This window comes from Syngnathus leptorhynchus, chromosome 12 (assembly GCF_054491065.1).
Source record: "Syngnathus leptorhynchus isolate UIUO chromosome 12, UIUO_Slep, whole genome shotgun sequence".
NCBI lineage: Eukaryota > Metazoa > Chordata > Actinopteri > Syngnathiformes > Syngnathidae > Syngnathus > Syngnathus leptorhynchus.
Window position 1 is genome coordinate 2,540,675 of NC_141206.1, and position 14,663 is coordinate 2,555,337.

At 42.3% G+C, this 14,663-nt stretch overlaps 1 protein-coding gene across 1 annotated transcript in view; it reads right to left on the reverse strand.

Annotated features, from left to right (window-relative positions):
* Nucleotides 1-14,663, reverse strand: part of dcc (DCC netrin 1 receptor) — a 212,975-nt gene that overhangs the window by 88,972 nt on the left and 109,340 nt on the right. Inside the window, exon 8 of the mRNA XM_085926817.1 lies at nucleotides 6,650-6,929. Coding sequence (XP_085782943.1) covers nucleotides 6,650-6,929 — 280 coding nt within the window. The remainder of the gene's footprint in view (nucleotides 1-6,649; nucleotides 6,930-14,663) is intronic.

Below are 14,663 nucleotides of genomic sequence, written 5' to 3' on the forward strand. Positions count from 1 at the left end.
TGTCCCTAGGCATGACTGCGAGTGCGGATGGTTGTTCGTCTCTGTGTGCCCTGCGATTGGCTGGCAACCGGTTCAGGGTGTCCCCCGCCTGCTGCCCGATGACGGCTGGGATAGGCTCCGGCACGCCCGCGACCCCCGTGGGGACAAAGCGGTTCAGAAAATGGATGGATAGTTATACGCGCCTGTGGAATAATTGGAACCGCAACTGATGTTAAGTCCGACGTCAGCGCCGCATCTATTTCCGGAGTCAGCAGCGTTTATAAGTGACACAAAGGATGAAGGTCCGTCGAAATTTTCATCCTATAATGATTTTGAGTGACACAGTTGGTTTGATAAACTTGTTTTTATGTTATAGTTATTTGAATGACTTAATATGTTACGTCAGGCACGTTCTCAGTTCCTCATTTGTGTTTCTGAAACGTAAGCATACCGTATCATTTAGGATGTTGTTGCATATTCATGTCTCTTCCTGGTGTTGGATTTTGTCAAATAAAGTCCCCCCGAAAATACGACTTGTACTCCGGTGCGACTTATAAAACGTTTTTTTATCTTCTTTATTATGCATTTTATGGCGGTGCGACTTGTACTCCAGAGCAATTTATAGTCCGGAAAATACAGTATATGTCCAACCATCCATCTATTCATTTTCTGTACCACTTGTCCCCACGAGGTTCACGGGCGTGCTGGAGCCTATCCCAGCAGTCATTGGGCAGTAGGCAGGGTTGGTGAATTGAATTGGTTGCCAGCCAATCACAGTGCACACAGAGTCGGACAACCATCCACACTCGCATTCATACCTAGGGACAATTTGGAGTGCTCAATTGGCCGACCAAGCATGTTTTTGGGATGTGGAAGGAAACCGGAGTGCCTGGAGAAAACCCACGCGGGCACGGGGAGAACATGCAAACTTCACACAGGGAGGGTTGGATATAAAAAACCCTAGGGCAGTTTTAAATAAAGAGCATGCGGAGTGCTCATGCCTACCTTTGGAAGTTGGAGAACACGGGTCACCAAATTCGGTCCTCGAGGGCCCCTATCCAGCCTGTTTTAGATGTATCCCCACTGCAACACACCTGATTCAAATCATCAGGATTGTTATAAGGCTTTTACAGAGCTTGTTGATGAGGTGAATCAGGCGTGTTGTAGTAGAGTTGCACCTAAAACAGGCTGGATAGGAGTTGAGGACCGGAGTTCTGATTATGCTTGACACCACATAATTATGTGCATCTCGAATAATCGAATTGAACTTGTCAAGATCCTGCCCAAAACATATTGATTGGTTCAATCAAGCATATCACTCTTATAATGCTGAAAAGGTGAAGGAAAACAATGACAAATGCAGGGTTAATGTTTTGGGATCCAGCAAAGAGACATTTTTTTTTTCATTTACGTCCAAAAAAGAAAACCTTGTTAAATATCACGAACATTATATTATTCATCAAGGAATTAAATTGTAATCACGATAAGAAGGTATTGATTCAAATATCGTCCATATATTGTAGCGTAAAATAAATTTCTTAAGAAAAAAGAATATATATATATATATATATATATATATATTCTTATATATATAAACATATACATACATACATACATATATATATATATATTCTTATATATATAAACATATACATACATACATACATACATATATATATATATATATATATATATATATATATATATATATATATATATATATATATATATATATATATATATATATATATATATGTTTTTTGTAATAAATTGGATTTTTTCAGGAAATAAATATTTTGCCCTCTTCTCCATTTCATTTGCCCTCTTGTATTTGTGGATTTTATTTAACCGGAACATTTACTCTCCATATCTTCCTCACACCCCTCTTCTTTCATGCAAGTTATTAGTACTGACAAAAGCGTCTGCATATTCTGCCTTTTTTTTCCAAGTCTTTACGATTGACATATTTTGTGATGTTTCATGGTGAAAACTGAAAGGCTCTACAGTGCATCCTATCACTTAGATTCCTAAAATACTGCAGGCAACTCAGTCCCTCAGGTAACATAGCTTAAAAGCCTGGATGTGAAAGCATTCAGCTGGAGCTCCCAACTGTCAGAGGTTACCATTTAACATCAGCGGGGGACTTGCCAATGTCATCCAGAGAGTTTTTACTAAACGTTCAGAGCTGCTGTGTGCAGCAGAGCTGTAATGAAGGGATATAAGTACCGTCTCTGACATACCGTTAGTATACACCACTTACACTATAAGTCCTTTCTATGGACTTTAAGACAATGGGTTTATGCACTTTCAAGACTACAGCATAGATTCAACTACTTTTTGAACCAGCCAAAAGTCATTAAAACAAGATATCTTATTATTTTCACGTTATTACAGTACTATTCCAGAGGTACAGAAAGCATCTATAACCTGGTACACAGCTTTTGTTTTCTTGCACTGCAAAAGTTGTTCCACCTGAACATTACTTCCACTATGTAGCACTTTTAAGTTATAAAATTATTATCGTATTTTTCGGACTATAAGTCACTTTTTTTTCATAGTTTGGGTGGGAGGAGGGACTTATACTAAGGAGCGACTTATAAGTGTAATTCTTCACAAATTTTTACTTGATCATTAATACATTACTGACTTACTAGTATAGTTGATCACTTCACATGCTATTTTCACTTTAAACCGCATGAGGGCGCACTATGGCTGAGGAATAATTGGAGCCTCACTGACAATGAGTTCCATTCACTGACTTCCAGAGTCAGGATATTTTATGATTTGGAGTGACATAGATGGTTCAATAAACTTGTTAATTATGTTATAGTTATTTGATATATAGTTTATTTAGAGTAGCAACATCTATGCTGTTAGACCTAAGTAGTTTCCAATTGTTTAGCAAGGCTGTGAAGGCAGCGGGGAGGGGGGGGGGGAGTGATTCAGGGCGCTTGCTTATAGCACTGTGTTGGCTCATATGTTGAGCTCTTGTTTTGTGAAATAAAAAGCCGGTTACCAAACCCATGTCTTGCCCGGCACTTTGGTAACGCACCAATATAGTTATGTATGTAGATCAGTGGAATAGTTGCAGCCGCAATTGACGACGAGGCTGACGACGAGGCTGACGACGAGGCTGACGACAAGACTGACGTCAGCGGCGCACGTAGTTCCGCAGTCAACAGCTGTTTTTTTTTGTATTTTTAAGTGACACAGTGGATGAAGATTGTAATGGATTTAATGATTTGGAGTGACTCAGATGGTTCGTTAAAATTGTTGTTTACACTACATTTATTTGATACATCTAGTCTGACGTCAGCGGCACACGTAGTTCCAGAGTCAACAGCTGTGTTGTTGTTGTTTTTAAAGTGACACAAGATGAAGATTCCGATGGATTTAATGATTTGGAGTAACACGGATGGTTAGATAAAATTGTTGTTTATATTATTGTTATTTGATATTTTGTTTATATATTGTTATATGGGCCTGTGGAATAATTTGAACTGCAATTGACGACGAGTCCGACGTCAGCAGCGTGCCACACGCGCCGTTGTTTACATAAAGGACAAAGAATTCGATCAATGAATTTAATGATTTGGAGTGATACAGACGTTTTGATAACATTGTTGTTTATATTATAGTTATTTGATATATAGTTTATATATCGTTATATGGGCCTGTGGAATAATTTGAAATGCAGCAGACGACGAGTCCGACGTCAGCGGCACGCCACACACGTGATGTTGTTTGCAGAAAGGACGAAGGATTCGATCGATGGATTTGGAGTGACACAGATGGTTTGAAAAATGTACTATTTATGTTATAGTTATTTGAATAACTGTTAATGTTACGTCAGGCCCATTCTCTGTTCCTCGTTTGTGTTTATATCACGTTAGCATACCGTATCGTTTAGCCTGTTTTTTGCTGGTTCATGTCTGTACTTGGTGTTGGATTTTGTCAAATAAATTTCCCTCAAAATGCAACACCCGTGTGACTTATACATGTTTTTTTCCCTCTTTATTGTGCATTTTATGGCTGATGCGACTTGTACTCCAGAGTGACTTTCAGTCCAAAAAAAAAGGTTTTTTTTTATTTTAGTTAAATAATTTCGACATAGTTGAGATGTTTTGATCTCTTATTTTTTTTGCATAATTTGTCCCTACATCTCTCTGTTTGAAAATTAAAATGTTAGACAGTTGAAAGTAGAACTGTTATATCTTTAGGTCATATAGTTGTTGGAAGTGACAAAAAATACATATAATACATATGTATTATTAACATTAGTCCGCCGATTAATTGGTAATCTTTTTTTTCTGTCTGTCCGTCTGTCTATGGCACACTTACAGCTACAGTTGGTTTTAAGAGTTCAAATAAAGGTGGACTGTTAAAGTGACCCCACCTCCTTAGATCTTTGAGTAGGCAGCACACAAAGTTTGAACATCTCTCCCAAAATAACTGCCAACCAACTCCAAACAAGGAAGGTGTTAACATTGATACTAAAACTTTGATTACCTTTTCATTTGCAGTCCACATTTACTTAGCGCTCAATTAATTGAAGCTGTTAAGTTCTCCTCATGGATCAGAGCTATAGCACAAGCTTTTCTTTATTGCTCTTTTGAACAGAGATGGTGGAAAGTCAGCATTAAAATAGGCCCCAGGGTGAAATCATCTGAGCATAGTATTGATAGCTCTGCACTTGGCAAATTAAGACAACAGATTTAGTTTTATCTAGGGCAACATAAGCATTATCTTGCATTCTTTACATCCCTGGCAAAGCAGTAGTACAATACATACATCTCTATACCTATCTGGACGTTAGGTTTGATGATTAAGGATTATTTCCATTCTATTTACTAAGAGTGAAAGTGGAAAATGTTCAGTCATAATGGCTTGATGTCAGAGAGAACATCAGTCAGAGGGTACTAAGGATGAGGCCTAGTTCACAATTCCTTCATTCTATGCACAAGATGTCAGGGCTATGAGTGGGCCAATCGAGTTCTTCGACACCAAACTCATCCAATCATTATTTTGTGCAACTGAGGCACAAGCATGCTGGAGAGGAAAAAAAAAAGAGTCCTTCCCCAAAAAATAGAGCTTTATTCAACGTGTTCTGAAAGAATCACTAAAGGAGAGATGTTGTGCACTTCCCCCCAATTTAATTTTCATCTTTTTAGTAAAGCCTGTCTTTTGTTGAAGGGCAATGGTTTATCAAGTTACAATAGCTGCCCTCTGACTGTTTGAACTGATTTTTCTATCTCTCGAGACAGCCGCCATGACTGCGATATTTTGGTTGTTGGAAACCTCGAATTGTAAATTGTGGATAATGGGAAACTGACAATAGGCAGCTTGGTGGCGCACTGGGTAGCACGTCCGCCTCACAGTTAGGAGGGTGCGGGTCGATTCCACCTCCGGCCCTCCCTGTGTGGAGTTTGCATGTTCTCCCCGTGCCTGCGTGGGTTTTCTCCGGGCACTCCCAAAAACATGCTTGGTAGGCCGATTGAGCACTCCAAATTGCCCCTAGGTGTGTGTGCGAGTGCCGATGGTTGTTTGTCTCTGTGTGCCCTGCGATTGGCTGGCAACCAGTTCAGGGTGTCCCCCGCCTACTGCCCGATGACGGCAAACTGACAAAGCTGTAGTACATCTGATATATATATATATTCATTCATATTAATTATAAATATTATATTATTGTGACAGAGCGTCGCTGAAATTTAGAAAATATTTTTAAAGTCCTGATGTACTTTCCAAAATTTAAGTGGACCTCAGTGCACAGGGAGCTTAATTTTGTCCGATCGCGCAACCGTAGCGCGCCCCCGACCGCGCAACTGCACCGCGCTGGTCGTATTATTGTGACAGAGCGGTCGCTAAAATTTTGAAAATATTATGAAAGCCCTAATGGACTTTCCAAAATTTAAGTGGACCTCAGTGCGCAGGGAGCTTAATTTGGTCCGATCGCGCAACCGCAGCGCGCCGGGCGCTTATTGTCACATTGCTTTAGGAGCGTCTTTGTGTTTTAGGATGGCTTTACTGCTCCCACTTGCTTTATTTGGCTTTATTTGGCTTTATGATTAGAGTTGATTCAATCCTCAGAGTAACGAGAATGTAATAACGAACGGAGTCAGTTGGCATGCGGGTCCTCTCAGCTCATCTCGCGAGGTTCGACAACCAAATTTCGTCCGACATCCGAAGCAACAAATTCTCGATTTTTTTGTTCGAATACCGAATTGTTCGAGAACCGAGACGTTCGAAAACCGAGGCTCCACTTTCTCATTATATATAAAATGATAATAAGCACACAGGTGACGTGTACTCACGTATAATCTTATATTGAACAAAAAATTAAATGCAGCCTTTTTGTATTTGCTCTCATTTAGCTTAACAAAGTGTTCAGACTTTTCCCATGTAGATAAAAGCCCTCTATAAACTTTGACTCACATACCAATTTTGATGGACACGTCTGCTTTGAAATAGGAAGTATTTTCATTTTACATACAGTTGAAAAATGATCATATTTTAGTGTCAGGAAAGCAGTAAAATGTTTTTGAAAGATGGAAGCCGAAACAAATGTGTTCGTATAGATCAACTGATCATGTGATACATGAAACTCTTTGGCTGGAAGTTACAGATGTAGAATCAAAGACAAAGTGAATCAAGACGAATAAAGCAGTCTTACCTCTCAATGCCATCTTGGGAGTAATAAACACCGTAGGTCTGTATAGATCCTCCGGTGTCCTCTGGGGGCCGCCAGCTGAGTCGGACAAATCGGCTGGACACTAGGACAGGGACCAGGTCGCGGGGGGCAGAGGGAAGGGCAACGCCTGGGCTGGGGGACACTGGTGGGGGATCAGAGGAGGAGGAGTAAGTCAAAGGGGTGCCAGAAGGAGCAGGCGGAGCAGGAGGCGGGCGGGGAGGAGGAGGTGTGTGGACAGGTCTATACTGAGTGGGTGTGGCTTCTGTGAACGGTTCATACAGGGTAGAGGGAGGGACCAGATGCGGGGAAGACGAGGGAGAGCATCGCAGCAGGAGATGGAGGAGAGGAGCACCAATGAGGTGGCAAAGCAACGTAAATACAAAAGGATAAAATAATGGATGATAGGAACAAATCAGGAACATAAAAGACATGGAAGAGACAAGAAGGAAGAAAAAGGAGGAAGAAGAATAATGGTAAAGAAGATCCCAGACAAGAAAAAATAGTGGCAGAAATTCTTGCATATAAATCCAGTAGTTAGTAAGACAATTTAAGTATGTAAACATAGACATAGGCATCTCATATACAAAATAATCCTTAAAATTTAGAGGCTAAAACATAATCATGACGTAAAAAATCCCATCTGGATTCTTGAACATCCAAGTCAATTTATTAAAAGTCCATTTAAATATACTTTAATGTTACCAATATCTGATGATACTGTGCCTATGCATTTAGTAGGGGCTCATGTCATTGAACGACTACACACTGGAAACAAACAGAAGTGGCAACATTGAGCAACATCATTTTTATGCATGCCTTGCTATTCACTTATGCACTGTGTTATACAGGGTAATGGTACCAGTATAGTACCTTGATATTTCGGCGGCATGGTATCATTTTTTTAGCACCTGATAAAAAAAAAAACTGTCTACTGAAATGTGGGAAATGCCTTTAAGTGTTTGGCAGGTGTGCTTGTACATGTGTGCACTGTGAGAACATGAAAACGACAAAATGGTTCAGCTTTCACCGCCTTAAAAAAAAAACTTGGCTTCAAGCAGAGAAGGCCTCGCTGTCGCATCGCTTATTGAAACGTATAATGTGCTAAATGTCATTCGGAACTTTTTGGAACTCTTGGACAGCAAAGTGTCCGACATGGCAAAGTCTGTCTATAAGGCTTGTTTTAAAACTACCGTGGCTCGAGGTGGGAATACTGGCTAAGCACCTTGCTGACTGGCATCCAGTTTCAGGCTGCGATTTAACACTACAGTCCCCTAAAAAAGTCACAGTGTAAATTATTTTGTACCAATTCATAGAATTTGACAGGGCATTTGACTAGTTGGGGGCGGACAACACACACACAAACACGCACGCACGGACACACACTTAAAGCAACCCGACTGGCTCATCAGCAATTAAATAAACATATTTGCCTGACACTAACAATGAAACTGTATTGTTAAAATCAACACTAGTTGACTTGAACTGCAGTCAAATAGGTTAATATGGTATGTAATGTAATAGCTTAAACAGTGAATGCATAAATGCATGTAAATTGACATCTATACAGAATGCAGGCATTGATCTCACTTTTCAAATTAAAAGTGCATTTTTAACTTCCAAAGGGGCTAATTTGGTGTCCATACAGGATGGATATTATACAGCTGCATTTCTGGACATGACAATCTTCATAACTTGCTCAATACTATATTACAGTAGACGTCACACTACATCCCCTCCGTGAGTCGTCACCTTATCTTGGTGGAGGGGTTTACATGCCCCTATGATCCTAGGAACCATGTTGTCTGGGGGTTCATGCCCCTGGTAGGGTCACCCATGGCAAAAGGGTCCTAGGTGAAGGGCCAGACAAAGCACGGCTCACTCAAGCCCCTGATGATGAAAAAGACAAATGAACCTAGTTTTCCCTCGCCCAGACGCGGGTCACCGGGGCCCCCCTCTGGAGCTAGGCCTAGAGGTGGGGCTCGAAGGCGAGCGCCTGGGGTAGTACTTTTGAACGCTCTGTGAGGGTCTGCTGGGAACATCTGGCAGAATCCCCTGTCAGGAAGAGCTTCCACTCACCCTCCAGCAGAGCTTTTCCCACGTCCAGGGGGAGGCGGGGGACATTGAGTCCGAGTGGGCCATGTTCCGCACCTCAATTGTTGAGGCAGCCGACCGGAGCTGTGGCCGTAAGGTCATTGGGGCCTATCGTGGCGGCAATCCCCGAACCCGGTAAGTGGTAAGGGATGCCGTCAAGCTGAAAAAGGAGTCCTATCAGGCCGTTTTGGCCTGCGGGACTCTGGAGGCAGCTGACAGGTACCGGATGGCCAAGCGGAACCCGGGCGTGGAGGGAGTTTGGTGAGGCCATGGGGAATGACTTCCAGACGGATTCGAGGAAATTCTGGTCCACCATCCGGCGTCTCAGGAGGGGGAAGCAGTGCACGGTCAACACTGTTTACAGTGGAGATGGTGTGCTGCTGACCTCGACTCGGGACGTCGTGAGTCGGTGGGGAGAATACTTCGAAGACCTCCTCAATTCCACTGACACGCCTCCCATTGTGGAAAGAGGGCCTGCAGACTCAGAGGCGGACTCTCCAATCTCTGGGGTCGAAATCACTGAGGTAGTTAAAAAAACTCCTCGGTGGCAGGGCCCCGGGGGTGGATGAGATTCGCCCGGAGTTCTTATAGGCTATGGATGTTGTGGGGCTGTCATGGCTGACACGCCTCTACAACATTGCGTGGACATCGGGGACAGTGCCTCTGGATTGGCAGACTGGGGTGGTGGTTCCCCTCTTTAATAAGGGGGACCGGAGGGTGTGTTCCAATTACAGGGGAATCACACTCCTCACCCTCCCTGGTAAGGTCTATTCAGGAGTGATGGAGAGGAGGGTCCGTCGGGAGGTCGAACCTCGGATTCAGGAGGAGCAGTGTGGCTTTCGTCCTGGCCGTGGAACAGTGGACCGGATCTCTGCTTTTTGCAGATGACGTGATGCTGTTGGCTTCTTCAGGCCGTAATCTCCAGCTCTCACTGGAGCGGTTCGCAGGTGAGTGTGAAGCGGTTGGAATGAGGGTCAGCACCTCCGAATCCGAGTCCATAGTCCTCGGTCGGAAAAGGGTGGAATGCCCTTTCCGGATCGGGGATGAGATCCTGCCCCAAGTGGAGGAGTTCAAGTATCTTGGGGTCTTGTTCACGAGTGAGGGCAGGATGGAGCGTGAGATCGACAGGTGATCCGCGATCGGTGCAGCGTCGGCAGTAATGCGGACTCTGTACCGGTCGTTCGTGATGAAGAGAGAGCTGAGCCAAAAGGCAAAGCTCTCGATTTACCAGTCAATCTATTCTCCTACTCTCACCTATGGTCACGAGCTATGGGTCGTGACCGAAAGAACGAGATCCAGGATACAAGCGGCCGAAATGAGTTTCCTCCGCAGGGTGTCCGGGCTCTCTGTTAGAGATAGGGTGAGGAGCTCGGTTATCCGGGAGAGACTCGGAGTAGAGCCGCTGCTCCTCCACGTGGAGAGGAGCCAGATGAGGTGGCTCGGGCATCTCATCAAGATGCCTCTTGGACGCCTCCCTGGGGAGGTGTTCCGGGCATGTCCCACCGGTAGGAGACCCTGGGGACGACCCAGGATGCGCTGGAGAGACTATGTCTCTCGGCTGGCCTGGGAACGCCTTGGGATTCCCCGGGATGAGCTGGATGAAGTGGCTGGGGAGAAGGAAGTCTGGGAGTCCCTCCTAAAGCTGCTGCCTCCGAGACCCGGCCTCGGATAAGCGGAAGAAGATGGATGGATGGATGGTCACACTACATAAAAAGCCAGGCATTATTTTTATGGTCACTAATGTTGAACGATGTTTATATGTGAAGTATTAATGTTCAAAATGTTATTTTCTGATGACGCATATCTTCATATTTTGAATTAATAATAATGTCCAAAAATATTTTAAAGAATTGTCAGTTTATTTTTGCAAGTTTTGCTGATTTTTAGATTTTTTATCAAGGTATTGTTTTGGTACCTGTATTGAGGTATTTTAAGCACCATCAAAATGTTGGTATTGTGACAGCACTAGTATATGGATATGATCTAGTAATCACATGTATTTTTTCAGCTTTCTGCCACCATGATGCATATCTAAATCGAACAAACAAAAAAATTGTAATCATGTCACTTGAGTCATGTCAAGGCGTGAGAGAAAAAGTGTGTGGTTATTCGTCTCTGTGTACCCTGCGATTGGCTGGCAACCGGTTCAGGTTCTGACCCACACAGCTGTCATCATTCAAGCCCATGGATATGAAAGATGTCCCTTTCAGGCTGCACATATGCCCACACTAAGATAGGAGGGTCAAATGCATCTATTTTTTTTCTTGCTAAACCGATCATTAATTACTTATTTACTGGAAAACCTATTGTCGTTTTATGTGTACTTTCTGTAATGCCGAAGCAAGCCTATTACTTGGTAGCTACTGTAAGACAGAAAAGTAACCCGAAGAATAACATCTCAACAAAAAGCTAAGCAGGGCTGGAATATTTACTTTGATTTTTTTTAGAATAACTGGCACATACTTGAATATTCAAATGTGCTGCAGACACTTCATTTAGTACTCTCATTTTAAAACTCTGGGCTCAACAAGTAGCCATTCCCGAGCTCTGTTTCTAGTTGCCCTGGTAATTGAAAGCCTTTCTCAAGTTGGCATGCCCTGCAGCAGAGCCGGCTCGCCAATTAGGCACTTTAGGCAAATGCTAAGGGCGTTGTGTCCTACTGGGATCCGGGGAGTTTGAAAGTGGATGTTAAGTGTGCTGTATTTCTTTATCGTCGGTGTATTTTTACTGAAACCAGTCAGACCTTCAATTAAGACACATGAGAACTGTATTTGATTGTCAAGAAATGCATAATAGAGACATATTAGGAAATAAAATCCTTTTGGTTGGAATACCAAAAGAAAAACAGTTAATTTTTCACTTTAGAAAGAGGGACCACCATTACTAAACAAAACATATGAAAACCCTCATGTAAACTCATAATCTATTTGTAAGACTAAAAACGACCGTATTTTTCGGACTCAAAGTCGCTCCGGAATACATGTCGCATCAGCCATAAAACGCACACTATAGAGGAAAAAAACATATATAAGTCGCTCGGGAGTTTAAGTCACATTTTGGGGGAAATTTATTTGACAAAATCCACCACCAAAAACACGCATGAACCAGCTACAACAGGCTAACGATACGGTATGCTAACGTGACATAAACAAAAACGAGAAGCTGAGAACGGGCCTGATGTAACATTAACATTTATTCAAATTACTATAACATAAATAACAGGTTTATCAAACCATCTGTGTCACTCCAAATCATTCAAGCCATCGATCGAGTTCGTTCTCCTTTATGTAAACAAGTCCGACGTCAGCGGCGCATTGCAGTTCAATTTTTCCACAGGCCCATCTAACAATATATAAACGATGTATGAAATAATAATATAAACAATTTTATCGAACCATCCGTGTCAGTCCAAATCTTTAAATCCATCGGAATCCTCGTCTTGTGTCACTTAAAAAAAACAAAAAAACACACACACACAGCTGTTGACGCCGGAAAGACTACGTGCCCCGCTGACGTCAGACGAGAAATATCAAATAAATGAAATATGAAGAAGAATTTTAACAAACCATCCGTGACACTCTAAATCTTTAAATCCATTGGAATATTTATTCTGTGTCAAAAAAAGAAAGAAAAATACACAGCTGTTGACGCCGCAGCTACGTGGGCTGCTGACGTCAGACTAGATATATCAAATAAATGTAATATAAACAAGAATTTCAATGAACCATCCGTGTCACTCCAAATCATTAAATCCACCGGAATATTCAACCGCTGTGTCACTAAAACAACAAAAAAAACAAAAACAGCTGTTGACTTCGGAACTACGTGGGCCGCTGATGTCAGCCTCGTTGTCAGCCTCGTTGTCAGCCTCGTCGTCAGTTGCGGTCCCAATTATTCCACAGATCTAATCTATAACTATATTGTAGCCTTATCAAAGTACCAGGCAGGATGTGGGTTTGGTAACGGGCTCTTTATTTCACAAATCAAGAGCTCAACATATGAGCCAACACATGCAAGCGCCCTGGATCGCTTTTCTCGCCCCCCCCCCCTCCTGCCTTCACGGCCTTGCGAGACAATCAGAAACTACTGAAGTCTAACAACATAGATGTTGCTACTTTACATAAACTATATATCAAATAACTACAACATAGATAACAAGTTTATCGAACCATCCGTGTCACTCCAAATCATGAAATCTCCTGACTCCGGAAGTCAGGGAATGGAACTTATTGTCAGTGAGGCTCCAATCATTCCACAGCCATAGTGCGCCCTCATGCGGTTTAAAGTGAAAATAACATGTGAAGTGATCAACTATACTAGTAAGTAAGTAATGTATTAATGATCAAGTAAAAATTTGTGAAAAATCTCACATATGAGTCGCTCCCCCACCCAAACTATGAAAAAACCTGTGACTTATAGTCCGAAAAATACGGTAAATATTCATCTTTGCTACATCTACTACATTTGGCAGCCAACAAGAAATCAAACAACTTTCTTTAAACTTTTCTTGGAGCACGTGTTTGATCAGATGAAAACACATCATTATTTTTTATTTTGATTCTCTGGACTGCAATTTATTTATCCATCCATTTTCTGTACCACTTGTCCCCAGGGTATTGCAGGCGTGCTGGAACATATCCCAGCAATCATCAGGCAGTAGGCGGGGGAGACCCTCAACTGGTTGCCCGCCAATCCTAGGGTGCACAGAGACGAATAAACATTCGCTCTCACATTCACACCTATGGGCAATTTGGAGTGCTCAATTAGCCTACCTTGCAGGTTCTTGGAATATGGGAGGAAACCGGAGTGCCTGGAGAAAACCCATGCAGGCTAGGGAAGAACATGCAAAGGCCACACAGGGATGGCCGGAGGTGGAATCGAAACCGCACCCTCTTAACTGTGAGGCGGGCGTGCTGACCAGTACGGCGGTTTATGTGTTTATTTTTTATTTCTGATATATTTTTCTATATATTTTTCATCCAGATTGCCTAATTTGGGTATTTCATATTTAAATCGCGTACATGGGATGGAAGTATGACAGCTTACTAAAATAAGGAACAAGACTATCTTCTCATCTTCAACGTCACTTTTTAATATAAATCTTATTTATTTATATTTAGGCTGTTGTAGTTGATATTCATACCCTGCGATTGGCTGCTGACTAGATGGCCGCCCAGATGGATGAATGGATGGATGGACGGATGGTTAATATTTAGTATGCATGACAGTTGGTTTTGCTGATCACATAAAACCACAGCTCAAGTGTGATATGTGCTTCTCTGAGTGGGGCATACAAGAAAGAGCACACAACTTCATGTTGCTGCGCTTCTTCATCGAGACATTATTAGTCCATTGAAATTGCCTCCTGCCTTAGGACGAAGTGAGCTTGGACTAGTTGACAGTCAATTTCAGAGCACAAAGAATAGAATAGAATGCCTGTCTTTGCATTCTTCATGAAGTCAAAATATATTTTTGTGATTATTTTGAAAGTGCTTTTATTTTGAAGTGCAGGTGTAATTGTCAAAGTCCGCTTTATTGTCAATTTCTTCACGTTAAGACACACAAAGAGATCGAAATTACGTTTCCCACCGTCCCACGGTGACTAGACACAGTACACAACACTTACAATTAAATAAATACGAACAGACAAGAGCAACGAATAAGTAATAAGCAAATAACCCAAATAAATAAACAATAAACAAATAAATAGACAAATAAGAGCAGCAAAATGGAGCAAGCGTTCTAATAGCAGACAGCCAGACCATAGCGCAAAAGAACAGGACGTTATGCAGCCGAGGGGGGAGGGAATTCAGGATCCTGACAGCTTGGAGTATGAAGCTGTTGGCAAGTCTGATGGTGCGGGAGCGCAGGCATCTGTACCTCTTCCCAGAGGGCAGAAGATCAA